This window comes from Psittacula echo (genome assembly GCF_963264785.1).
Source record: "Psittacula echo genome assembly, chromosome: 8".
NCBI lineage: Eukaryota > Metazoa > Chordata > Aves > Psittaciformes > Psittacidae > Psittacula > Psittacula echo.
In genome coordinates this window covers 15,653,811-15,680,076 of record NC_137744.1, presented here as the reverse complement: position 1 = coordinate 15,680,076, position 26,266 = coordinate 15,653,811, and the positions used below count along the sequence as shown (strand labels likewise).

Sequence of the window (26,266 nt, the reverse complement as noted above, 5' to 3'; positions counted from 1 at the left end):
ACACTGAAAGAGAGGATTAGGTAAATACAATGTAGGCAAAAGGCTCCATGTGGCTTCCATCAGCCTCAGAGAATCACAGACTTCACCAACAGGTGAGATCCTATAATAATTCCAGCAGATTTGTCCAATGGCTCAGGCACTGTTCTGGCACCAGAGAAGACGTCTCTAAGTCAGACGTCTGCTCGGCAGCTCCGCAGCTCAGCCTTCTGTTGAGCACTTGCAGTGATAGAGGATCCTGCTTTTGTTAAATTCCACTTTGGAGCGTACTGAGCAGCCATCACCTGCTGAGCAAGTACCTGACCCTGCATGAGCCTCCCGATGTTCACATCCACAGCTCCCACACAGAAATCCTCTACCTGGTGTAAGACAGGAGAGCACCAGACCTGTGGTCTCACCGAGACAGCCCATAAAGGCCATTCCTAGGATAAGGGCTAGGATAAAGGCCATTCCCCTTCAGCACCTCCATCTCTGCTGCACCCAGAGTGCTGCAGGACCTTTAATGTCCTGCTGTGAGGAACTGCCCTGTTAACACACAGCATCTCCTAAAACAAGGCAAGCAGAAGCCTCTCCATTGTATTGTAGTGGTGGCAACTCATCAATACAGAAAGCTCCCAGCACAAGCCCTTCCTACATCACTACCACGGTCCCACACCTCCCTCCTTCAAGGAGGGCAGTAAGCAGCAGTTTGAAAACTCTCCAACCACCCCTGGGGTGAACCCACCAGCAGAGCCTCTCCCAGGCCCATTTCCCCTGCTGAAGAAGAGGACCTGGTTCCTGGTTTGCCACAGCTCACCAGCCACTCCTGCCCCATCGCCAGTAAACTCTTCTCTCTCCTCCATGGTTCCTACAGCCCAGACCCCTAGTTCTTAGCACTGACCCCCAGGGATGTGGAGCCACTAGCCCAGCTCCTACAGCCACAACGCTCCACACAGAGATGCTGTAAAACATCCATCAGGCTTACGGAGCCAGTTACATGAAGTGTAAAATGGAAACAAAGAAAACTGAGTCATCCAAGGTTTTACGATAGTTCCTCAAGAAAGAAGAGGGTCTTGCTCCCACTCTAACATTGCTTTTTACTGCTGTAACAATGCTCTGCTGATTGGAAAAAGAGCCCCAAAGTTTTAGCCTGGCTTAAAACAAATCCATCTACAGCACCAAGGAGACTTTGACTGCTACTGAGAGAGGGTGGAGACAGAAACATCCATTATTTAGTTAGAAAGCATATCAAACTAGGCAGATCCTAAACTCCTATTTAAATGACACTGATTAGTCCTAACTGGTGCAGAAGCCAGCATTTCCTAGGTCCTAACACCAGCTCAGGAGCTGAATGTGGAGTCAAATCAATTCCAGCTTTAAACTATTCAAATTTGAAATACAAATTGGTTTGGGTTTTCTTTGTTCTGCCAAGCACATTTGACAATTACTTGTGCAAATGCCAAATGAGTGAGGAAGCTGTAACAATTTTAGAAGAAAGCTTGAAGTAAGGCAGTAAAAGAGTTGAGGACAGCACTTTGGATAGGTTGCCACTTTCATACCCAAAGACCTGAATAACTGCTGTTAATGAAAGGCTATACCTGTGTATTTCGTGTCACCACCTAACACACAGCAGCAGCCAGGTGGTTTCTCATGTTACGGCTTTTATGCTTTACTGGTATCCACGTCACAGTGTCTGCTGCTTCTGGCCAAGGTGATGGATGCTGGTGGCAAAGGTGGGTGCTCCCCCAGGACACCACAGGGCAATGCACCCATCCTAATGCTGAGGCAGCCACAAAAGGGGGGAGATAAATGGATAAATAAAAATTACTATTTTTCAGGCTGAAAAACACAGCAGCCACGACAAATCCAATCAGGAGAGCGTAAGAGAAAAGAAATTAGGGGAAAATGCCGAATGTTGGATGAGTGGCTTCCACAGAATTTCCATCCCAAATTCCTGCTGAACACACTCAGACCTTGTTTTTGTTCCCAGCTGAAGGGCCACTGAGAGGACACTGGGAGAAAACACAGTCCACAAGAGGTTTGTGCAATTCTTTTGTTTTCCTGACTGGGAAAGAACCTCTTCCCAAAGCCCCAATTAGAAACCACTCCATGATGGCGAGGACCTCCTGTTTGAACTGAGTATTGTCTTGATAAGGCAGCTACAGGAGAAATGGGGTAGAATGAGTGATCCCAGTGATGGAAATGGAATAACCAGCTTGGACAGCATTCAAACCCAGTGATCCATAATATCATGCATTATAAGGGCCTGGTACAAGCCCAAATGCTTCCCCAGAAGGTGGGACTGTGAAATCTGCATTGTGGCTCAAGTCTGTTAGTGGAGCTCTTCTGGTGGCTGCTATCTCCTGAACACCAGCAAGGTGATGGCAGTGCTGGAGCTGATCACTTTACACTGTGGAGCACAGGCACCTATCAGACTACTGGAGGATCTATACGGGGAGATAAGAGTATCTGCACAGCATAATGCACCATGACTTACACTGCTGGGATATTCTGGGTCCTATAAAAAATTTAGCTACATTCATGTTTCACTTAAAGCCTGAACAAGAAGCATTCTCTTCCCCAAATTTCTGGCCACACAGGAAAATGATAAAGCTCTCTCCTAGGAACTGGACCTTGCTTACCTGAGCTCTTCCCCCATAGGAAGTACAGCAGTCTTCACCACATGCTCCAGCACTTAAAATATATCGTTCATTACACATCTAACCCAGAACATCTGTAAATCATATCCTAGCAGCACTGAGAAGTACAATCCACTCTCAAATTTCCCTGCTACTAAAACCATGTAAACATCTCAAGTTACCTTTCTGCTCCGCCAGCTCTTTTGTGTCTATTAAGAGGCTCCTGTAATTTAATATTTTCCTAAAATATATTTTCCTAATACAGAGAACTCAGCTCATTTTAATCCAGCAATAAATTCCAGTTGGCTCCAGAAGTACTTGCTACTTTGTTCATTACCACAGAGGTATCCCTCTATCTGCTGAAGGGTGAGAGCCGAGGTGAAGGCTGCTGGGGCGCACTGCAGAGCTGTCCCCGCGAGAAAACAGCATCAAGTGCTTTGTGCTGAAACCAGTGCTCCCGGGACCATCAGACACCCCACAGCAGCCCCTCACAGGCACCTCCACAGCTCCTGGGGTTTAATGGGAGGGATGAAGTCCACACACACCACAGTATTTAAAACACAGTGGAGAAGCCTCAACCCTGCCTTCACAACACAAATCCTGGAGTATTCCATAAGATTATTTTCTTCATCACTATCACTTCTCTCTATGAAAAGTCTTGTTAACCAATTTTATCTTCGCCCTGATGTGGCTTATCATGACCTTCTTTCCACTGAGAACAGGATTCTCTTTTGTTACTATAAGCAACAAGAACAGCTCTGCTTATTTGTATGTTCTTGTAGAGATTTACAGTTTGTGATGATCTGCAGGTACGAAGTGATACAGTGAAAAAGAAGAGGAGGAGAAAACCAACCAAACAAAACACCCCAAACACTGAGACCTTATCCCAGTGACATCTGCATCAGATCAATTCTAGCCCAAATAAACATCCAGGCTGTGCAAGTGCAGATGGATATGCCCGGCAGAAGGGGACATGCCACAGCGTAATCTTCTACACTCAGCTATTGTAAGGTGCTATACTGGAGTTTACATTAAGTATCAGAGTTAACTGGAAACACTGGAAAGAAAAAAAATGATCATTTCAGTAGATTCAAGTCCTGTACTGGCGATCCTGCTGGAAAGCAGGCGGTGGGGCCAGGGAGCAGTGCTCCAGACCAGCACCTCTCATTCTAGTACAGTAAATCTCTGCTCATGCAGATCAAGCTACTAAACACGCATACACAGATATTAAATAGTGCCTCAAGTAGTGATATATTAATACGACGTTCAGGAAAATATATTTGCCTCATAATTCTGGAAATGCCTGTGGAGAGTCAGCTGAATGTAAAAACCACTCGATCCTGGCTGAAACAGATTAAAGATGATCTTCCATTTCATCACAGCAGCCTGCCTGGCCAGCAGATAGACTGAGGCCTTATGGTGCTCTGCTCTGGCAAGGACATGCCTCAAGTAACATCACAAAATCCCAGACTGGTTTGGGTTGGAAGGGACCTTAAAGCTCATCCAGTTCCAACCCCCTGCCAGGGGCAGGGACACCTTCCACTAGAGCAGCTTGCTCCAAGCCCCTGTGTCCAACCTGGCCTTGAACACTGCCAGGGATGGGGCAGCCACAGCTTCTCTGGGCACCCTGTGCCAGCACCTAAGCATCCTCACAGGGAAGAGCTTCTGCCTAGTACCTAATTCCCTTCTCTTTCAGTTTAAATCCATTCCCCCTTGTCCTGCCCCTATAGGCCCTTGTAAAAAGCCCCTCTCCAGAGCTCATCAGCCCTTTTAGGCCCTGGAAGGTGCCGAGTTCTCCCATTTCTATGATTCTACAATCTTATTAAAAATTACAACTAGGTTGGATGCTGTAACAAACACTTTGCTGCTTTAACAGGTTGGATGTCACAAATACTTGCAACTTTTCCTCAGTCTGGTTGGAGACAAGGGCTGTCTTAGAAGTCTCAAGTTGACTGCTAGTATGAAGGTTATCTTCATTCAGTAATGTGTTAGGTGTCAAGAGCTATACTGAAACGGCATTAAAAAGTGTTGGTTCTCCAAAAAATATATAAAAAAAGAGACAATAGGGACTAAAGACAACTAGAAAAGCTCCCTGTTATTTTGAAGAGTGGCACAAAAACCACCAAACCCTGACTCTCAGCCAAGGATAGTAGGATCAGAAATAGAAGTAACTGAAAAAACACCCAATGTTTGAACAAGTCAGAGAGACCAAACTCGATGAGTAAGTTATCACAGATTACCTACCCAGATCTGATTCTCATACAAAGGGTTAATCTCACCCCTAAAAGCTACAGCACTAGGATGACAACAGAATGAATACTTTGACTTCTGCAAAAGCTACAAGGCATCACTTAAAAATACCACACTGATTTGAGCTGCAGGGTATCACCAACATGAGCTTCACTTTGCGTAACTGCTAGCATCGTCCTCTGAAAGCAGAATTGTTATCAGCTGTACTACGAAGATTAGTTTATGTAATGATACGCATCTGCCTTGAAAGATAAAGATTGGTTCCCCATATAACTCAGTCCAAAATCCTGCACCCTTCTTTGTACTTTAAAACTGTACAGAAAAAGTTCTCTATCATTAAATTCAGAAAACAATAGTGCTGTTCAGTGTAGGCAGGTGAAAGATGGTACCTCAGGATCTGCCTGCCATTTCAACACCCAGCGCCCAAGGATGGGAGACAGCAGTGGACTTCAATGGCTCTCTTCTGACCAGTTACATAGAGAGCACAGTTAAGAGACACCCCCTGAATTCAGGCTGAGAGTGGAGAATGAAGGCAGCAACATGAATATAATGTTCTGAAAGCTGGACAGCAAAGGGAACTTTCTTGGTATCTTTTTAGCCATCAGTTTCAGCCATCAGGGTTACAGGCCTGGCAAGGCCCCTAGCAGATTGGTAACATAGGAATAATGACTAATTCCCCTTCAGAGAGGAGATGGGCACCACACACCTGACACCAGGCAGAAGGCAGAGCCTGAGGAGGAATCACGCTGTGGCCATGTCAGCCAGGGCCCAACATGTTGACTGGGCAGCGCATCCCGCTCTACAGATCCATGTTAGCTGGTGGGAACTAGATCTGGAGTGGGGATTTGTGCACCTGTTATGTTCGTGTTCTGTAGAACAGGAGTCATTCATTATCCAGAGAACAGAGCTGTGATCTACCTGCAGGAGCCAGCCTGCCAAGTTCTCACTTCTTTGACTATGCATCACTGAGTGGTGTGGTTTGGTTCTGCTCCATACATCGCTCATTTCTGGTAAATGAATGAGATGAACAGCAAATCGAATTTAAAAAATGTATGTAAGTAAATATGAACCTGACTTTCCTTGTGGGTAAGGATTTAAGAGAAGTCTAACAGACACATCTTTTGAACTTAATAATGGATCAAGTGACCTAAATCTACTACTATTAACTGAAGGAACAGAAAGCGAAGAGATGATGCTTCCAAACTAAATCCATAAAATGTGTGTCACACTATGCGACAGAACAGCAGTGTGCCACAACAGCCAACCAACCTATTTTCTTCAGTTTACTCAGCACAGATGCCAGGAAAAGGCAGGTAATGCTAACAGCTTAAGCCTCAACCTTCGCAGTCCCTCCGTTCTATGGGACACCACATCTGTCAGATCTACAAATCCAAGTCAGGTGAGCTAGAGAGATGATGTTAAAAGTCATTCTGAAACAGAAGATGAAGTGTTGCAAGGTTAAGGAGAAAAAAAAAGCATGTGTAGTGAAAGCAAGTTTAAATAGAACATCTGTTCCTTTTAGCTCCATGGCACTTCAACCAAGCTGCCTTCACCAAGTACAAGCTGTTGATACAAAGAAGAAAAAAGAAAATAGTTCCTAAACAAGGAAAATTGATAGTCCAAACCTGCAGGCTTCTCCAGTGACAAGCACTGCCACAATATGCCCCTAAACCATAACACCATCAGTACCTCAAACAGGATGGAAATGACAAGATAGTGTTTCCACTGACAAAGCCACTTCCCTAATCCACGCTGGGTTTCGTAGAGCACTTCAATTCCTGGCTGTAATGGAAGACTTCGGTTTAAAAAAAAAGCGGCCCAAGAAAGTCTGCTTTTCAAGATTGAAAAGATTATATGCTAGCAGCACAGAGAATGAGAAGACAGGTTTTGTCAGTTGATACGTAAGAACAGTTGTATAAAAGACAGCTCAGTATTTTTAGATGAAAAACACGAAGAGCAGGCTAAATATAAGATATGCCACATCTTTCAGTGCTTCTGTGCATGATACCAAAAACAAGTGGCTGTGGTTTGGGTTTTTTGCTTTTGGTGGAGTTCAGCAGTCCAAGAAGAAGAAAACAGAATATAACCCTGTCAAAAGTGTGTTAAAGTAGTAAGAGATCTGCACATACGTCACTCAAGAACTGTGGTTTAACTGCCATTTAAAAAGCAGCAGCAAATGGTGTGGCTTCCTGGAATGGCCATATGGTGTGGTAAGTAAAAGGTTTCACGTGGAGCTGCCAACAGAGTACTCAGAGGGTGAAGCACTCTGTCAGATAAACAGTGGAGCTGAGCAGCACACAATGGGAAGGTCGAGATGAAGCCCCATCACACGAACCCAGCTCTGAGCCAACCCGGCCATTAACTGCATTAACTGCACACAGTGCTCACTGCAATTCCCAAGGAGCCACTGTCCTACAACACCCATTAACAGATGTTACAGGCTACTGAGATAAAGGTACGCAGAAAAGTTTAAGCTACAGTAATTGTATTTGAATGAGCAGTATAGAGAAAGGCTAAATAAGTACACGGACACCATCCCTCCTAAAACTCTGACACATAAATCATAATATTTGTATCTGGAAGAAATGAACATTGGAGGGGGGGCTCACAGGCACTCTTAAAGAATGCAAATAAACATGACACCAGCCGCTTATCCAAGAAAGCATTCTAGGTATGTCCAAAGCCTGCCAAACTGGAAACAAACTGCTGCTGTGTGCATTGATCTGACCTGTCATTACCCATCTCAACACGCAAAAAAGCTGTCTTCATCAAACTAATTTCTACAAAATCTTGTTGTATTACTTGAGTGCTTTCATGAAGTAACTACCGACTTCACATCCTCTTCCTAATTTGAGATGCTCTAGGACCCCTAGAGGGTTTAGCATTTTGATTTACAGTGCAGAATTCAAGCTGTAATCAGCTTTTTCCACAAATATAGTTAATACAGGCAAAAATGATGGCCTTGCTTCTTTTCCAATCACAAACTGCTTCGAAAAGCTTAGCAGAAATTACACAACACTGCAGAGAGCTGCACACATTCTCTAGAAGAGAGAAGCTTTCACGTGGGGTTCTGTTAACAGCCACCCAATCACTTCAACATGCTTTGGACGGGCATGATCATAGCTTCTTACCACTGCGCAGCCATTCTGATTTACATCTATGAATCTGGCAGTAGGTACAAAAAACACAACAAAAAAAGCAATGGGATCTCTAGTTGGATGGCACTCAGTTACACAGCGAGGCAAAGTCTGGCTCTTAAAAAAACAGTAAAAAGAAAATTAAGGTTCAATCAAAGGAATACATTCAAGAAAGCTCACAACAGGAAGAGAGGATACAGGAGAGACAGCTGAGGAAAATGACAGGCACTACTAACACTGAATCGTTGCTTTTTTAATACAACTATTAGTATAGAACAGTACTGTCCTACACTACCTTGTTTTCCAAGGATGTGTCATCATTCACCTCCATTAAAGCTACGATCCCTTCTGGATGCCAATAAATATCAGAAAGTAAGCAGTATCAGTACTAGAGATGGTTTAGGACTATGAAAAATGAGGGAATGGCAGAAGCTGTATGTCAGTATCCTAAATTGATTAAAAAAATTTAAGCAGACGAGTACAAATGAGGATATTTTTAAAGAACCAATTTGTGTTTTATCACAAGAATTCTGAAGCACAAAATGACAATTTTGACAAATGCTTCATATAATTAACAAGACCATGATGGTCATCAGGCTATTAAACTCTCCCACCTCCCCAAAAAAGGTAGCTATAGGTTGAAAAACAGCAAAGCACTATCGTGAATCAAAGCATCTCAAAAAGCTCAGTAGACTTTTTATCTGTAGGAAGTTAAAGCTAACAGTATTGGTATCCTGAAATCCCATGCCAAGACAAGTGTGTGTGTGTGTGTGTGTGTGTGTGTGTGTGTGTGTGTGTGTGTGTGTGTAAACTATCTGGAAAACAGAGAGGAGTAACTTCCAAAGCAGCAATTATTTAGTTAGAGAAGATGGGGATTTACTGTCTCTGACAAGCACCACACCATCCAAAGGAAAAACAAAGAAACAAACAACAGCAATCACTAACTTCTTACGTATTGTCTTTGGTTGTTTAATATCAAGAAATACTTTTTTTTACAGAATATGTGAAGACTATTCCTTTGAATTTCTGTGTCGGTATCTTCTCTGTGGCCTCTTTGGTAAACTAGAGGACACACTTTCTCTGAATCATTTGTTGATTTCTACATTTTTATCACATCTCTTCAAAACTCAAACTTCTTTCATTTACAGGCTTTTGTACCAAAACGGTGTAACTAGGACAGACTTTACATTGTGTAGTAAAGGTATTTCTCTTGTTATAAACTTAGAACCTACTAAAACCATTTTCCACAAGATACTATTGAACTTACAGCAGGATTCAGAGACAGGAATTAACATTTGTAATTAATAATAATAATAATAAAATATCAGCCAAAGTTACATTAGCAAGGATTAGAAGTATTATCTCTAAGATTTTTAAATGACTCCTTTAAAAAGCCTTGGAACAGGAAGGAGTTTTCCACATGCAGCCAGAGCTGCTCAGTAGTTGAGGAAAGGGAAGAGGGAGGGCGAGAGATGCTTACGGTTGCCCCCTCATTTCCTCGCTGTCTTGCCAATTAAGCTTAGACTATTAATTAGGTGTATGGTAAAGCGCACACTTCTACTGGTATTCTCATTGGACTATATACAGTGTCTCCAATGTCTGAATCAAAAGCATTCTGAATCATGTCGGACAGAAGTTAAAAAGAAACCAACAGGAAGGCTATTGATACACCTTTAAAAAACAGAACACAAAAATAATTAAGCATCAATTTCTTGGCATGTAAAAGTTCTATACAAATTTTAAAAATTTTATTTGCAGGTACTAACCTCTTGAAAAGCTCACTCTGTATTTACACTAATTCTTTTAACAAGCTTATCTCAAATTAAAGCATATTTAAAACAATCATGATTGCATTAACTTTTCTACTTTAAATTATTACCCAATTAGTGCTTTATTCACATTTTAAAAACTTGTACAATTTATTACAAATATAAAACAGTGCAGTTTTTCATACATTATCCCAACTCTGAGACAAACACTTAAAAGACATGGAAAAAGATTTTGATTTCTATAAACATAACATTTGCATTACTCATACCCCTTTCTTCACTGTCCTCCCCTAACCCCGATTTAAAAAGATCAAACATACAACATACTGTAGGTTTATTTTTATTCAAAAAGTTACTGTCTCAAGACATAAATACAAATCAGAAAACAGTACAATTAGGACAATAGAATGTGGAGGACAACAGGTTAAGGTAAATATATAAAACATTTTTAGCTGGTTGAAAACAAAGCTGTAAGAACTGCTTTCACAAAGAAACACTCCTTCAAGAGTAAGAAAAATCAACTTAAGTTTAAAATCATATATACAGTCCTTTCAGCAGTTCTATTAAATGCAGTGGTGTGAAAAACAATATAGGCAGTACTTTTAGACATGAGAGTATTTATTTATGTAAAATGAGTTAGGCAGATCTAGTTTTGAGTTTGTTGTTACCCCATGACTTAGTAAAATAATTATATTTTATCATGATCCTTTAGATAATCTATGGTTTTTGGCTACCACAGCCGAATGTTTAATTTCTGAGTCTAAAAACAGGAAGCCTTTTGTGTTCACCCATTTGGGGAGATTCTTGTATTGCAAGCATATTAAGGCATGGAATGATTAAAATAATATACCTCAAGAACCGAGAGACAACTGACAAAAAATATACATATGTAATATAAGTTAATATTTCCTTTAAAATGATGTCTAGCTGCCTAAGCCTTGCAAAATGAGTCGATGTCAAAATGGCATAGATCCACTTTCTGTTTTAGACCAAATTTAATTTATTTGTGAATGGACACAAAATGAAGTTTAAAGCTTAGCTTTCAAAGAATATTATGGGTTGTTTATGAATTTCTATTATCCAATCTAATTTACATACAGAGGAAATGTACTGTAACCTGTTAGAAGTATCTTTAACCTGAAGACTGCTTGCAAAGACAGATAGATAAAACAATATAAAATACAAATTTAAAAATCATTTTTAAAGCATGAATTCTCATGCTCTTCTATTTTTAAACATTGTTAAACTTTCAATATATTTCTGAAACCTCATAATTTTAAGTTGGAATTTAAAAGTAAGAAAAAACTAAACAAACTGCGCAATTATAAAATCAGCACCAATTTATATATATATATAATTTTATTTAAAATTTAGATCCCTATTCCCACACTCTAATAAGCTGTATAATTTTTGTTTAGAATTTTTCTGCAAACATACTACAATAAGCTTCTTTTTATTTGGAGACAAAATACAGTGGCACTACTGGAAGGAATTTCACAACATTACATTTTTCTTAAAGGACAAGCAAACTTTCAGGGTTGGTAATGGGCAAGCATGGCTGAGTTCTGTTACTTTTGGATAGTTCATAGCTTATGGACCTTTCTGAGAAGGCTAGCAAGAAGCATTTGGAATAAAAATATGGTTTAGATTAAAAAGCTGTTAAGATTCTGCTTTATGTATTTTTTTTCCATGATTAATTAATACAAACCTTCCGTGGCTGAAGTTTGCATTTTATTTCAAATACTGACAACTCTTCTGGTTCTATCACTGTGAGAAAACCAATCCATCTAGTATTTCAGTTCATGGATGTAAACAGCAATCCAGCAGAGCTCATGATTATTTAGTATAGCCAGCAAATGTATAGAGAAGGGCTCAAATCTGTACCAAACACCTCTCAGACTGTTAAGATTCAAACTCAGAGGGAATACTTCTTATGAGCCAGAAATAAACTGATAGCACATAAATAAAATATTGAATTTTTTTTCCCAACAAAAAAAGTGTAGCTTATCCTCAATTTGTTTACTTGTCCTTTACATTTCTCTTTATTTTTTTCAGGCAAACAAAACTGCCCCTTCAATGCACTTGATCTTGAAAGCATGTCATTCTCCTTAGAGAAAAATCTGTTCAGAATTTCACTGTATCTACCACAATTTTGTATTGAAAAACTTCCTCTTCCACTTAGAAAATGACTTCACCACTGATTTATTTGCTGCTCTGGTATTAAAACATTGACACCCCAAGAACCTAAAAAAAAAGTTAGAAATGGTGTCAATTTGTAGTCTACTACACATTTAACAGAAACAAAGCAATCAGTATATGATTTAAGACACTTCAAGATACGTTAAGGCATTGTAAGTTTATTTTTCTTCCAAAGCAGATTCACCACACTTCTGATTTATGTAGTAATACGAAAAGGGCACCTTGTTCTTTAGAAAATATTTTTTCCCCAGTTGAAATTAGCTCTATCCGGTAAGAATATGATAAAGACTGTGCTTTAATTATTTTGGGTAGTAACTGCGACGTAATTTTTAGTTCGTTTGCCTATCTTGGGACTTCTTTCACAATGGCATTCTATAGGTCTTAACTTAAAGTGTGTAGTTTCCAGCAACTAAGTCTGGGACAAAACAGTCTACGTGCTGGCTGCTGCTGCATCTGCATTCATAAAAACTACATGTCAGCCTGCAACAATCAGCCAGGACATAAGCTTAATACTTCCTATTAAATATATTAACTCTGTCAGGAACACAGTAGAAATAAAGAAACAATAATCAGGTAAAACAAAACAGTGTCCTTCAGGAGACTGTGATTAAGTGAAGAAAAACCCTTCCTGAAACAAAGAATCAGTTCCCACTTCCCATGTAGGAGCAAGCCATACAGTTTTCTGTGCCAATGGAAGCCCCAGAAGATCTAGACATTGTGACTGTCCTAGCTTTTACAGGACTTTATAAAATCAGGAAGAGCCATGAGAGACTTTATTTCCCCAAATCTTAACCCTGCTGTTCACATTTATCTATTTATAAACCGATTTTTACTGTTCTTTGTATTAAATTCACTTTAGATGCACCATATAATACAGCAGACTAAGACACAACTGCCTCTGGTGCCAGCAATAACTGGACACACGAAAAAAATGAGAAGACAGACTAAAATTCTGACCATAAACCACATGCATCTGAATAAATTAAACAGCTTTATTATGTCTAGGCCTATTAAAAACAAGTGCAACAAATCCAAGAATTATGGACCTCTGAAATTAATTATTTTAATAAAGCAAATTAACTTTATTCTGAGAAGACTGTCTGCATTTATGAAATTAGGTTGGTTTTATTTTAAACACTGACTGATAAATTCAGTTCCAATTTAATATGGTTTCGTGTTGTCACCTAAACTATTAGCAGAGCTTTCCCCATTTAGGTAGTTAAACTCATTTTGGCGGGGTTTATGCTAAAGAGCAGCTGTGTTCTGTGATTCATCTGTTTTCTGCAGTCCTGCTTCCAGGATCACCCCTCTGCCTGCATCCTACCTGGGAGGGAGGTTTGCTAGATGATGCCCCCTGGACCGTAGCAGCTCACTGCAGTGCAGCAGGGCTCCCACCTTGCAGAGGGCACACGGGACCAGGCCACCGCTGGGCTCTCAGCCCTGGCTCAACTGCCTGCAGAGCAATGCGACTGTAGCCGGCTGCCATCATGTGGTAATGTTCCCACACTGCAGCTGAGGACTGCCTGGCAAATCCGGGCTCAGGAGGGGTGGTGGTGAATGAGAAATAAACTAATAGGAAAGAACCTAGCCAACAGTAAACTGATTAGAACTATTCTGGATTAGTTTCAGAAACCGAAAAGCTGAAAGGTTTCTCAAATCAATGAAATGCACCTGTGGAAGATCAAATTTTTGGTATAGTCAGATTAGAAAATGACTGGTATTTCACAGATCAATTAAAAAGCAAGAAGGGGAAGGGAAGAGCTATTTTAAACCAGAATGTCAGAAAACAGGTGATGAACTTTCTTGGTGTTACTTCAGGAACAGAACACAAAACAGCCAGATGCACAACCTAATCTGATTCATTACTACTAGCGCAAAGGCCTACTGGTACAAAATGTATGGATTTGCATTTAAAACAGCATTTAAGACTTCTTTCTCCCATAACAAGAACAGGTTCACACTGCAACAATGCTGTAAAAAAATACATAACTGTCTTCCAAATTCCACCAAGCTGTCCAAGATTCCCAGGAAGCCTTGTTGCACTGTCCTCTGCTGGCTTGCTGTAGCTTGTTATTTCCAGTGTAATTTTGTACCAGCTACAGAAGGTCAAAAATGGCTGCATACATTACAAGTGGTTCAAGACAGAAGGAATCCCTCATGCAGATTTTTTAAAAGAGAATAGAGACTGCAGATTTATCAAGTCGGAAAAAAGGGCAACTGCAAGCAGAAACTACAGACTTCGGATGTTTTGGACCTAAAACTTTATATGGAAAGAAAAAATACCTCTCATCTCTATAAACAGATATCTGTATTATCTCTATTTTCTCCATTATCTCACTTATGCACAAAAGTAAATATGCCAATTTAAAAAAAAAATAAATATATATATATAAAAACACTGCAAAATCATCCAATGCTGACAATTGGTAATGACATCAGTCACTCAGCTAAGCTCATCACAACAGGAAACTTGCCTTTAATATAGTGTATGCACAAGTTTTATTTTTTTAAGCTCTTTGCTACCAACTTCTGCAAGGGTTTTTTCCATCCCAGATGTGTTTTCTTCTCAGATTCAAAAGCTTTTGATTTTTACATAGCTACATCGAAAGTATTAAGAACAAAAATCCTACAAACTTGCAAAGAACATTGACTATATTAGAATTTATGAAGCTGAATTACAGCATAAAATATTTCACTGACTGTACCAGTCTGCCAAATAAGCTAATGAAGACAACCTGAAGATTGCATTCTTTCCATTTAATACTTGAAGTGAGTATTGTAACTCTATGGCTGATTTTACATTATTTTCCTCTATGTAAGTTAACCTACCGATTCATCCATGATTGAAGCGGGGTCAAAGAAATCTGGTTTTAGTTCCGTTCTTTCTCTCCTGTTCTTTGATGGTGGCTTTAGAAAGCAAGGAAACAAATGTGTTAACTGTAATTTCAGGAAAAACAACAACGTTTTTAAACTGCAATAAATGAAGCTAAACTCCCAGGGGACAAGAATTTACAGGGGATAAATGTTCACCTCTCACATTACTACTACAGGAAGTGTTCTTGCTTTTTGTATCGCAGTTTGGACAGACGACACTTGCATACAGATAGTGGCACAGCCACCTAAGAATGCACAGATCAACGAGAAGGATTTTTGTTTCACCAAAATAAAAAATTTGATTCAAATACTCTCTTTAAAAGCAGAGATAAGAATCCAAAATCCCCTAAAAAGACAAGTAGTTTTCTTACTAGGTCTATGTCCATGGTGTCAAAATCCATGCCTTCATTGAGATCTTCAATCCGCCCTTCTGATGACATCATCACATCTTCCACAATTGGCTCTTCATCATCTTCCATTAGACTTGTGCCACGTCGACTGAAATGAAATGATAAAGCATACTTTTTAGCACTAGATCAAGTTAAGTTTTATCTAAATATTTAAAAAGCTAATGTTCAGTAAGGAACTGCCAACAAGTGACAATCCCATTAGATATAAAAGAGACTAATTAAATAAAAGCGTAACTACTATTAAGGCTGGTATTTAACCAGCTAGAAGATTCTAAGAGAGCAAGAGAGAACAAATAACAAAGATCAACTTATGGAACTTTGTGGTAGATCTTTACATGGGTATTCTAAGAGGCTGCAGGAATGGATAAGCAGATCAAAACCACACTTAAGATTTCTATGCAAGTACTTTTCCTCAAGTGAAAAAGAACCTAAGATTTGCCATCTAAAGAAAAATTGTTCCTGCCTTAAGACAAGGCAAGGAAGAATGTCTTTGCAATAAAGTGGATGCATAAATCCATTTTCAGACATTCCCACACAGCCCTTTAGCCTCTCTCCTCGTAACTTCTACATGCAACACCAGAACTTTAAAGTAAGGAGTCATTCTGAATTATGCTGAAAACAAACTATGTTACATGAAGCACTGGTATTAAAGAATTAAACACAAGCAGGGGAAAGATGTAAAGCTCCTCAACATATGTATGTCTGTAGTTTTAGTTTATAACTTGTACTTTTTTTCTGTAGAACCATGCAGTTTTATTGAAGCTGAGAACTTCTAAAACTAGTCTTCCTCTCCTCAGTTAAACTAGCTCTGGAACATAACTTCAATAGTGTGCATATCAAAATGCACACATGATGAATCATAATGGAGTGAATGACACTACAGTAAGAATGTATGACCTCTGAAGGACATTCACTGAAGAAACATTAGACTGTCTTTATCTATGTTCACAGTATGGAGAACTTCACATGGTTCGTGTGTTTGCTTTGGGAAGTTCTACAAAAACTGGTACTACAGGATTCCTCTCCACACTGGTGTCAGTTCAGGTCAGACAAAATCTGCATCAGTCACAGAAATGCTGAAGACAGCAGTTCCTTTCAAAGGAGTTTTTTTTCCAAAAGTAAAAAGCATCATCAGCAGAACTGTAAACTTGCAACTTAGAATTCAAAGGAGAAGGAAACAGTATAATTAAGCAGAAACTTTCTGCTCCACACACTGAACACCTATTATAAGGCTCATTTTTAATGTTCTATTCTAAAAATGATTCTGCAGTTATACAATAAAGATGTGTCATGTATATTGATTATATATTCCTGCCACAGACAGCATTCAGTTCAATTACCAGATCTCCTATTACGTATCTCACTACTATTTAATTTTTCTGGAACTTCAGTTCAAAAATAAGAAATCAAATGGACCTATACTGCTAAACTATCATGCACTTTTACAAGTTTTAAGACAAAGAAAACTGTAAAATGTATCCCTTCTGAAAGATACGGGAGTAACACTGCACTTAATAAACCCTCCCCTCCCCAAACCACTGAAAGACCATTCCACTCTCACTCACATAGCGTGTTGCAAGTTGGTTCTCAGCTTGACGTAGTTCATCGCTGCCCTCTCCTGTTGTTGTCGCGCGGCTTCTTCCTGTTGCCTTTGAGCCAACATCCACGTTACTTGCGTGCTTAAAAAGACCATTATTCTATTTTAAACATGAACTGGTTTTGTGTATGAACGCTAACGCAAAGCAGACCTACTCATCTACGTACTTGTAATCAAGTGGAGCTTGGTGGTGTTCAGGCTGCATAGGATAGACACCCATATAACTTTCTTCAGGTCGCAATCTCTTGGGCTCCCTCATTATAGTGGAAGTAAGCTGAGGTGTCTGCATCATCACTGGTGTGTGCATTGTCTGCTCCCTGTTCAGCCACATACTGTCACTACTGCTGCTTTCTTCAGCTGGAAGGCAACACAGAACATCAGTAAAGTTTTCCAAACTAACCTAAAGTTGAAAGATTAAACATGACTACTTTTTGCCACAAAGTCTTACATGTGCCCCAGAAGGCCTGGATTTAAAGCCGCTCGCTAGAGTATTTAAAATACTTTTGTATTCTATTACTTAATGCAGCATAGTGCCTTTATTTTCTTTTGTGAATCAGTGCTACATTATTCAGCGTCTTCAAATGAATAGTTTTCCCACCAAGACACATAAATGCATAGAAGTTACCCTGTTTTAAAAAAATACATTAAAGCATACGAACTCACTCAAGCTAACAAGTAAGTATTGACATGTGTAGTTCATATGGGTATCTACTCTAGTATATTTTAAGATGAGAAAAGTTCTACCTTCAGGTACTTTCCGTTTCCCTGTTGCTGGCTTTGTCTTCTTATTTCTTACTGTAGAACCTCGACTACTAATTCCACTAATCACTGACATAGTATCATCATCCCCACCAGCTAATAAAGAGTTTCTGTAGGACATGAGAGGAAGCCACACATCTTCTCTTCGTAGAGACATCTGAAAGGTCATAAACTTCTCCAAGTAAACATACCTTTAAATGGAAAAAATAATTACAAGAATGCAAAATATCTGTAACAAAATGTTAACATGTCAAGATATGCAACTACTGCAATTAACATCCAAAGCTCCTCATCTAGCTAACAAAAAGGCCTGGCAACAACAAATCCAGAACAGGATTTCTGTTCATCCACCATAAAATGAGAATAACAAGAATAAATACAATTTACCCTTTGTGATTATACTTGACTGCATTAGAGTAAAATTATCTTGATGTGCCAGATTCCACTTTAGGTAAATGCAATACACACAACTACACGTTTATTCAGATGCAGCTCTTATTATTATTATTACAAATATTAAGAATAATAATACTTACACAGTTCTTTTGTCTTGTCTGAGAAGTTTGGAGGAGAACTCACTCAGAATATCAAGAAATGCCAAATTTAATGGTGGGTGGCTCTCACCTTGTGGATTAGGCTCCTTAAAAGCAAATTCTATGCCGTCCCTACGAAAAAATTAAAAATGGAGTCACATCAAGCACAAACCAAAGAGGAAGTTCTAAGCACTGGAAGCTATCAAAACTGAACACCTTTCTTCTCTGTTAAGAAAGCAATGATTTGAGGTTTCCATACTCTGGCAGAAAAAAAAGTAAACACTGTTCATTATTTGAATCTTCACACACTCTTTCTGTCATTACACTTCTACCTTGCAATTTAAGTTCTCTGCCTAAGTCCAACACAACCCACCACTAATAATGGAGTGCGAAATCAGTTCTTACTTTTTCGTGATAGCATCAACACTGCTGTCATTTAAAGGCTTATACAATGAGGCTAAAGAACACCAATATTACTTATCATTTGGGTTTAATTCAGGCACAAAACTGCAGTCACCTCCTAATTTATCAATGGGTTACCTTTCTAGTGTTGATGTGTTTTGCATTAGCAAAATGATTTTGAAAGACTGAAAAGGTATTTTAATGTTAGTCAAGAAGCATTTGCGAAAAGGGAAGTAATACAAAGCACACAATTACTTGTGTAACATAGCAATAGCTTCTCTTGTTTTCAACTGATCCAGTCCAAACGTTAAAGCAAAACGTCGAGCAAGTTCCTTTATGCCACTGAACGTTGGTGATGATCTGTCAAAATTATAACCATTTTCTTGAATCATTTCATTGAAAAGCTGTATGAAAGAAAAACAGAGATTTTAATTTATTATAAGACTGCCAAACTTCGGAGCAATCAACACAAAGCTAAGTATCAGTAAAAAAGTGGTTTACAGCATTTGTCTCTTAATTCAACCACCCCAAAAGACAAATACGGAGGTTTAGGAAAACCAAGTCAAGGCTTTGGAAAGCCAAGTCAATATTACTCTTCAAGAGTCTACACTTCAGAGTTAATCCTTGAAATGCACACTGTCAAACTATAGCAGCTTTCCAACTACTACTTGCTAATTCTTTTATCTTTTCAAAATGCAACAATAATGGAAGAAATTCTAAAATGGACACATGCCTTCAAGGAAGCTGCCAAAGACACCAAAACCTTTGCCACTGAGAACCCAAATTTCAACTATTTATCACTAGTCGGCAAAGCTGAACAATCAACTTCATCTTTTCAGCTTCACAATCCTCTTCTTATTCCTCTGAATTTGACTATAATGATCTTCAACAGTAGTTTTTTCTAGTATTTTCTAATTCTAAAACACTTGCCCTTCACTCTCTTATATAAGGCAGAATAAACCAAAACCAGACTAGAGCTATGAACATTAGCTTAGTTATTCCCTTTATCCACTATCACTTATAGTATTTCTTCTCTGGTTAGTTTCTTTTTTAAGCAGTTTTCCTGAAACCAGTTACATGTTTCAATTCATGAGGGTTTCTTCTGTATGTTTGTTTTGTAATACTTGGGCCCCTCATGTTACCATTCTTACTGTCACATGAGAATTGTGTAACTGCCACCCTGTTTCATGTGTAATTGTACTTACAACATTCACTTTGTCTGCCCTTTAAAATCTAAGGGGCTGGTTATTCATGAGACAGAAAAGACTAAGAAGGATAATATTTAACCAGTATCACAAAAAATTGTGAACTCTGGTGAAAAGTCAGCAAAAACTGTAGGAGTATTTAATTGCCCATTTTATGCTGCATTTCCACCAGCTACAAAGTCACACTGCTAAAAGAAGAAAGGCCTCATCCTCCCTGGTACTGGCAATACCCATACGGATAAACCAGTTATGGGGCTTAAGGACTTTCTCTGGTTAGTTCTCAACCAGGATCAGTATCTGGATCTATAGCCATCACGTGGCTCTAGGACCTCTAGTCAAAAAATGAGGTGTGAGGAAAGAGGACAAACTGGTGTACACCTTTCCTATCAACATGTGTTCCTTTCAACAACAGCAGAGATCTATGTTGAATTACGGTGATTTGCAGAGTTATGGCTTTATTGTTCTGATCCTGTAAGTAAGATTCATGCAGATGGTTCATGTGAGCAGATGAATCCGACTCTGACCTCGACTGAATTCATCAGGTCTCCACACAAACAAGCTCTTTTACTGAAGAGAGCATTAAATCAAGTTTTAATTTCAAAGATGGGTGAAGCCCCTACCAAACATTAAGAAATACTGAATTACTAAAACTTCTCATTAATTCTCAGAATAGTTTAAAATCAAACCAAAAGAAACAAAAGAAACCCAACCACCATCCTCCAAAAGAAGTCAACACAATGGGAGGGGAAATGGGGGGAACAATCAAACAAAAAGAAAACAACTACAAGTAAAAACCCAACCCCACCACAGAGGCAGGAAGTGTTTTCCCTTGTTCATGAGTAAGTGAACTACCATTTTCACAACACATTTCTTAATATGTGACTCCAACTACTGGTTTAGGGTTAAGAAGGTATCATGGAGTTACATCCATTTCTTGTTCATGTGCTTCTTGCAGACACTTTGTGTAGCACAGTATTCTGTAAGTATAGGAAGACTTCTGGCAGTTTTTCAATGGTTGCAGAAAATGTGTTCCAGTTTAGACCTACTTATCGCTGCCTTCTATAAGCATTTCATCATTAATACCTCACACTAGCTATTGAACTACAGGACGTTATCTACAGGATGGAACTACACGCAAAAAATATTGTAAATGATTCTTACCTGCTGCAAGCTAAGAATAAGTGTTTTAGCACACTGGATTTTGTCTATCTGTCTTGTTTTACTCATTGTTTCTTTAATAATATCACCATAGTCATTGTAATACTAGGAAAAAAAATAAAGAAAGGTCAACTTCCAGTTTTAGTTGAAGACATTACAACTATTGCATTCTTCAGAAAATAACACTTAGGATTTGCTATTTAAAAAATAACTGAAGACTTGCAAAAGGAAAAATCCTAACATGTTCATGATTATATCATCAAAATATCCTAAACCACCTCCAAAATATTTAAAAAAAACCCCTCAAATAGGGAGTATAATATCCAGTTCACACTCTTCTTGTTAGCATTACTTTAGAGGCAGAATGACCTATTTATCTTCAAGGCCATGACACATTTGTTAATAACACGTGCTCACCCCTTCAGGGTACAAGATTAGAATCTGATCTTTTTAGTAAGTCCTCTATCTCTGGTGGGGAGTTTTCTGCTTGCTGAAAGGAAACACTAACAGTGTCATAGCCATAATTTTTCCAATGAAGAAAGCTGCCTGTTCAGTTCTGTAAGTATTTCAAGTTCAAGAAAGACCCAGTTATCTCTTTAGAGATTTAAAATACACGTAGGGCACTCAAGACAAAAGCAGGCTGCCCAAATTTTTAATTTTTAAGGTAATCACCAAGGAGCAAAGCTTTATTATGTTCACAAAATGAGAACTCATAGAATTGTGCAGCTGTGAATCCCAGGAGCCGAGCATGGGGGTTTATATTCAAATAAGATAAAAACAGATACAGAAATCGGGGGGAGGCAACTCAAAACAAATTTCTCTCTTCTACAAAATTTAAGCTGAAATTACTGGATGAGGCTAGACACAGAATCACAGAATAGCTAGGGTTGGAAAGGACCTTAAGATAATCAAGTTCCAACCCCCTGGCCATGGGCAGGGACACCTCACACTAAACCATGTCAGCCAAGGCTCTGTCCAACCTGGCCTTGAACACCGCCAGGGATGGAGCATTCACAACTTCCTTGGGCAACCCATTCCAGTGCCTCACCACTGTCACAGTAAAGATCATGGAGCTGACCTTTGTGAGAAGATTCTCGAAAGGCCTGCTACACTAGTAACCAAATTAAAAATATACCATTGATCTGGATAAGAAAATACATCTATTTAAAACAATGTAAAAATAATTATCAGGTTTCCTTCCTCCCCGATAACACACTGGAACTGTGAAACTAATCTCAAGTCATTTTTTCCCCTTCTTATGGAAAAAACATTTTAAAAGCTCTACAAACTACCAACCCCAGAGGTCTGAATTATTCCCATTCTGAACCAGTTACTTTGCAAGGTAAAAAATACAAAAGAATATGAAATCCACAGCTACTGTGTTCTAGCAGGTTTATGAAGCATCACTACTAAGCTTCAAATTTACCTTCATATATTGCTTGAAAATGTCTGCAGCTGTATTCATTTCCACCACAGTATATACAATGAGTTTACAAAAAGCTGCAAGTAGATTTCTTCTTTTGTGCAATGCTTCAATTTTGCTAGCTTCATCATCCTGCTGTCCATCTACAAAGAGTTCAGAACATGAAAATTGTCAGGTTTCAATACTTCATATTTAAGCATTGATATATGAAGTGATGTGGGCTAATGGTCAGGATTCTGAAAAAACAAGTCTCAATTCTGACAGCAGAGCACTTTTTTGTCCTGATATGGAGGCATATATATCTGTGCCTACTGAACCAAACCTTTACCACGATTAGAATCACAGAATCACAGAATTGTTAGGGTTGGAAAGGACCTTAAGAGCATCTAGTTCCAACCCCCCTGCCATGGGCAGGGATACCTCACATTAAACCATGCCACCCAAGGCCTCATCCAACCTGGCCTTGAACACCGCCAGGGATGGAGCATTCACAACTTCCCTGGGCAACCCATTCCAGTGCCTCACCACCCTCACAGTAAAGAATTTCTTTCTTATATCCAATCTGAACTTCCCCTGTTTAAGTTTGAACCCGTTAGCCCTTGTCCTGTCACTACAACGAAGAGTCCATCCCCAGCATCCTTGTAGGCCCCCTTCAGATACTGGAAGGCTGCTATGAGGTCTCCACGCAGCCTTCTCTTCTCCAGGCTGAACAGCCCCAACCTTCTCAGCCTATCTTCGTATCTTCCCCTACATGTCCCCAAAACATAAAATGTTTTAATTGGCTACTGACCATTTAAAAGACAAACCTACCTCTGTGCCCATGAACACCTCTCAATGCCCAAGGGGGAAAGAAGGGGGAAAAACCCCAACTAAACCCACAAGAAACAAAAGCACAGGCAAACAAATATTTTAGTTAGAAGGCAAATAATATACAGGAAACACAAGTTTTGTACAAACCTGCACTGTTATTATCATCATCCTGATCGATGAAGACATGATCTAAAATAAAACTGAGTAGTTCAGATTGCAATGAAGAATCAGGAGTGTAAACAAGTGGCTCCAACATGTCACGTCCTCCTGTCATGATCTGATGACTGAAGATCATCAACACGTCACATAGAATTGTGAAAGCCTATTAAAAAGAAACCTTAGTAAACACTTGGAAATACTGGATTTTATATTTCCACGTAACATAACACTTAGAGCTCATATATACATACAGGCCGCTTAAGTCCAAAACAACTACACAGGACCCCTGGAAGTCAAAATATGGACAGTTTCTTACAGTAGGCTGCTGCACAAAGACTGGGTCTCCAAATAAAAATATTGCGCAAATGCAGCCAACTAAGTATCAAAACACTGTGAGATTAACATGAGGAGCCTGAAACTCCCAAGTTCTGCCTGATGGATACATGAGGTCACTACAGAACTTTGTAGACACCACCACAGTACAGTGTCCTTTTTCCTTTCTTCTTTTCTTTAGTTGTTTCAACCACATTTGTGAAACATCCAACAGCTGAGGTCATTCAATCCCTTTAAACCCTAACGTATGTCTTGCCTCCAAAAAAGCAACCACCTCTTCATTTTGCTGGCTAACTTGTGCATCTGACCTGACTATACTCCATCTCCCCAGAATGTATCAGCACCTAGACTGACCACAGTCCAGGAGGTTCCTCCAGTGTATGGATGATAACTTCCTCATGCAAATGGTGGATCAGCCAACCAGGAGAGGAGCGCTGCTGGATCTCATCCTCACTAACAAGGAGGGGCTGGTCGAAGCAGTAAGGGTTGAGGGCTGCCTTGGTTGCAGCGACCACGAGATGGTGGAATTCAGGATCTTGTGTGGTAGGACCAGTACAATAGCAAGTAGAATTGCAACCCTGGACTTCAGCAGGGCAAACTTTGGCCTTTTCAAGCAATTGCTAGGGGAAGTCCCATGGGCAAGGCTGCTTGAAGGTAAAGGGGCCCAAGATAGTTGGTTGGCATTCAAGAATTGCTTATTCCAAGCTCAAGAGCTGAGCATCCCGACACGTAGGAAGTCAAGGAAGAGGGCCAGGAGACCTGCGTGGCTGAATAAGGAACTGCTGGGTATGCTCAAGTGGAAGAGCAGAGTTTATAGGTCATGGAAGGAGGGGCTGGCCACTCGGGAGGAATATAAGGCTGCTGCTAGAAGATGTAGGAAGGCAGCTAGGATGGCTAAGGCCTCCTTAGAATTAAATCTGGCCAGAGGGGTCAAGGACAACAGAAAGAGCTTTTTCAAATACATAGCTGATAAAACTAATACCAGAGGCAAGGTTGGCCCACTGGTGAACGGGATGGGTGCCCTGGTGACAGAAGATACTGAGATGGCAGAGTTATTGAATGCCTTCTTTGTGTCAGTCTACTCTGTTGGAGGCAGTCCTGAAGAACCCTGTACTCCTGAGACCTCAGATGAAGTCAGGTCACTGGAGCGGTTTGCCTTAGTCCATGAGGAATGGGTTAGGGACCAGTTGAGCAATCTGGACATCCATAAATCCATGGGTCCAGATGGGATGCACCCGCGGGTGTTGAGGGAACTGGCGGAAGTCATTGCTAGACCACTCTCCATCATCTTTACCAAGTCTTGGGAAACGGGAGAGGTGCCTGAGGACTGGAGGAAAGCAAACGTCACTCCAGTCTTCAAAAAGGGCAAGAAGGAGGACCCGGGTAACTATAGACCGGTCAGCCTCACCTCCATCCCTGGGAAAGTGATGGAACACCTTATCCTTGATGCCATCTTAAGGCATGTCAAGGATAAGAGGGTTATGAAGGGCAGTCAACATGGCTTTACCAAGGGGAAGTCATGCTTGACCAACCTCCTAGCCTTTTATGAGGAAATAACATTGTGGATGGATGATGGCAGAGCGGTGGATGTGGTCTACCTTGACTTCAGCAAAGCATTTGACACAGTCTCCCACAGCATCCTCATAGCTAAATTGAGGAAGTGTGGCCTGGATGATCAGGTAGTGAGGTGGACTGCAAACTGGCTGAAGGACAGAAGCCAGAGAGTTGTAGTCTATGGGGCGGAGTCCAGTTGGAGGCCTGTATCTAGTGGAGTGCCTCAAGGGTCAGTATTGGGACCAGTATTATTTAATATATTCATCAATGATTTAGATGAGGGAATTGAGTGTACTGTCAGCAAGTTTGCTGATGACACTAAGCTGGGAGGAGTGGCTGACACGCCAGAAGGCTGTGCTGCCATCCAGCGGGACCTGGACAGGCTGGAGAGTTGGGCAGGGAGAAACTTGATGAAATATAACAAGGGAAAGTGTAGAGTCCTGCATCTGGGCAGGAACAACCTCAGGTTCCAGTATAGGTTGGGGAACGACCTGTTAGAGAGCAGTGTAGGGGAGAGGGACCTGGGGGTCCTAGTGGACGGCAGGATGACCATGAGCCAACACTGTGCCCTTGTGGCCAGGAAGGCCAATGGCATCCTGGGGTGTATTAGAAGGGGGGTGGTCAGTAGGTCAAGAGAGGTCCTCCTTCCCCTCTACTCGGCCCTGGTGAGGCCGCATCTGGAATATTGTGTCCAGTTCTGGGCCCCTCAGTTCAAGAAGGACAGGGACCTGCTGGAGAGAGTCCAGCGCAGGGCGACTAAGATGATTAAGGGAGTGGAGCATCTCCCTTATGAGGAAAGGCTGAGGGAGCTGGGTCTCTATAGTTTGGAGAAGAGGAGACTGCGGGGGGACCTTATTAGTGTATATAAATATATAAAGGGGGAGTGTCATGAGGATGGAGCCAGGCTCTTCTCAATGGCAAACTATGATAAGACAAGGGGTAATGGGTATAAACTGGAACACAAGAGGTTCCACTTAAACTTGAGAAGAAACTTCTTCTCAGTGAGGGTGACAGAACACTGGAACAGGCTGCCCAGGGAGGTTGTGGAGTCTCCTTCTTTGGAGACATTCAAAACCCGC

At 40.2% G+C, this 26,266-nt stretch overlaps 1 protein-coding gene across 11 annotated transcripts in view; it reads right to left on the bottom strand.

The window, feature by feature from the left end:
- The window catches only part of STAG2 (STAG2 cohesin complex component), a 95,837-nt gene that overhangs the window by 859 nt on the left and 68,712 nt on the right, over window positions 1–26,266 (bottom strand). For 4 of the 11 annotated variants that reach the window (XM_080624949.1, XM_080624952.1, XM_080624953.1 and 1 more), the window contains 11 exons: window positions 23,289–23,463; window positions 22,335–22,474; window positions 20,912–21,013; window positions 18,801–18,949; window positions 18,147–18,275; window positions 17,596–17,801; window positions 17,019–17,208; window positions 16,820–16,933; window positions 15,216–15,342; window positions 14,800–14,877; window positions 10,096–14,086 (listed from right to left, as the gene is read on the bottom strand). In XM_080624949.1, the coding sequence (XP_080481075.1) occupies window positions 13,820–14,086; window positions 14,800–14,877; window positions 15,216–15,342; window positions 16,820–16,933; window positions 17,019–17,208; window positions 17,596–17,801; window positions 18,147–18,275; window positions 18,801–18,949; window positions 20,912–21,013; window positions 22,335–22,474; window positions 23,289–23,463 (1,677 nt within the window). In that variant the 3' untranslated portion in view covers window positions 10,096–13,819. Of the gene's footprint in view, window positions 1–9,032; window positions 9,674–10,095; window positions 14,231–14,799; window positions 14,878–15,215; window positions 15,343–16,819; window positions 16,934–17,018; window positions 17,209–17,595; window positions 17,802–18,146; window positions 18,276–18,800; window positions 18,950–20,911; window positions 21,014–22,334; window positions 22,475–23,288; window positions 23,464–26,266 lie in introns of those variants that run through there. The other 7 variants (XR_013957558.1, XM_080624950.1, XM_080624954.1 and 4 more) reach the window with 7 other exon arrangements.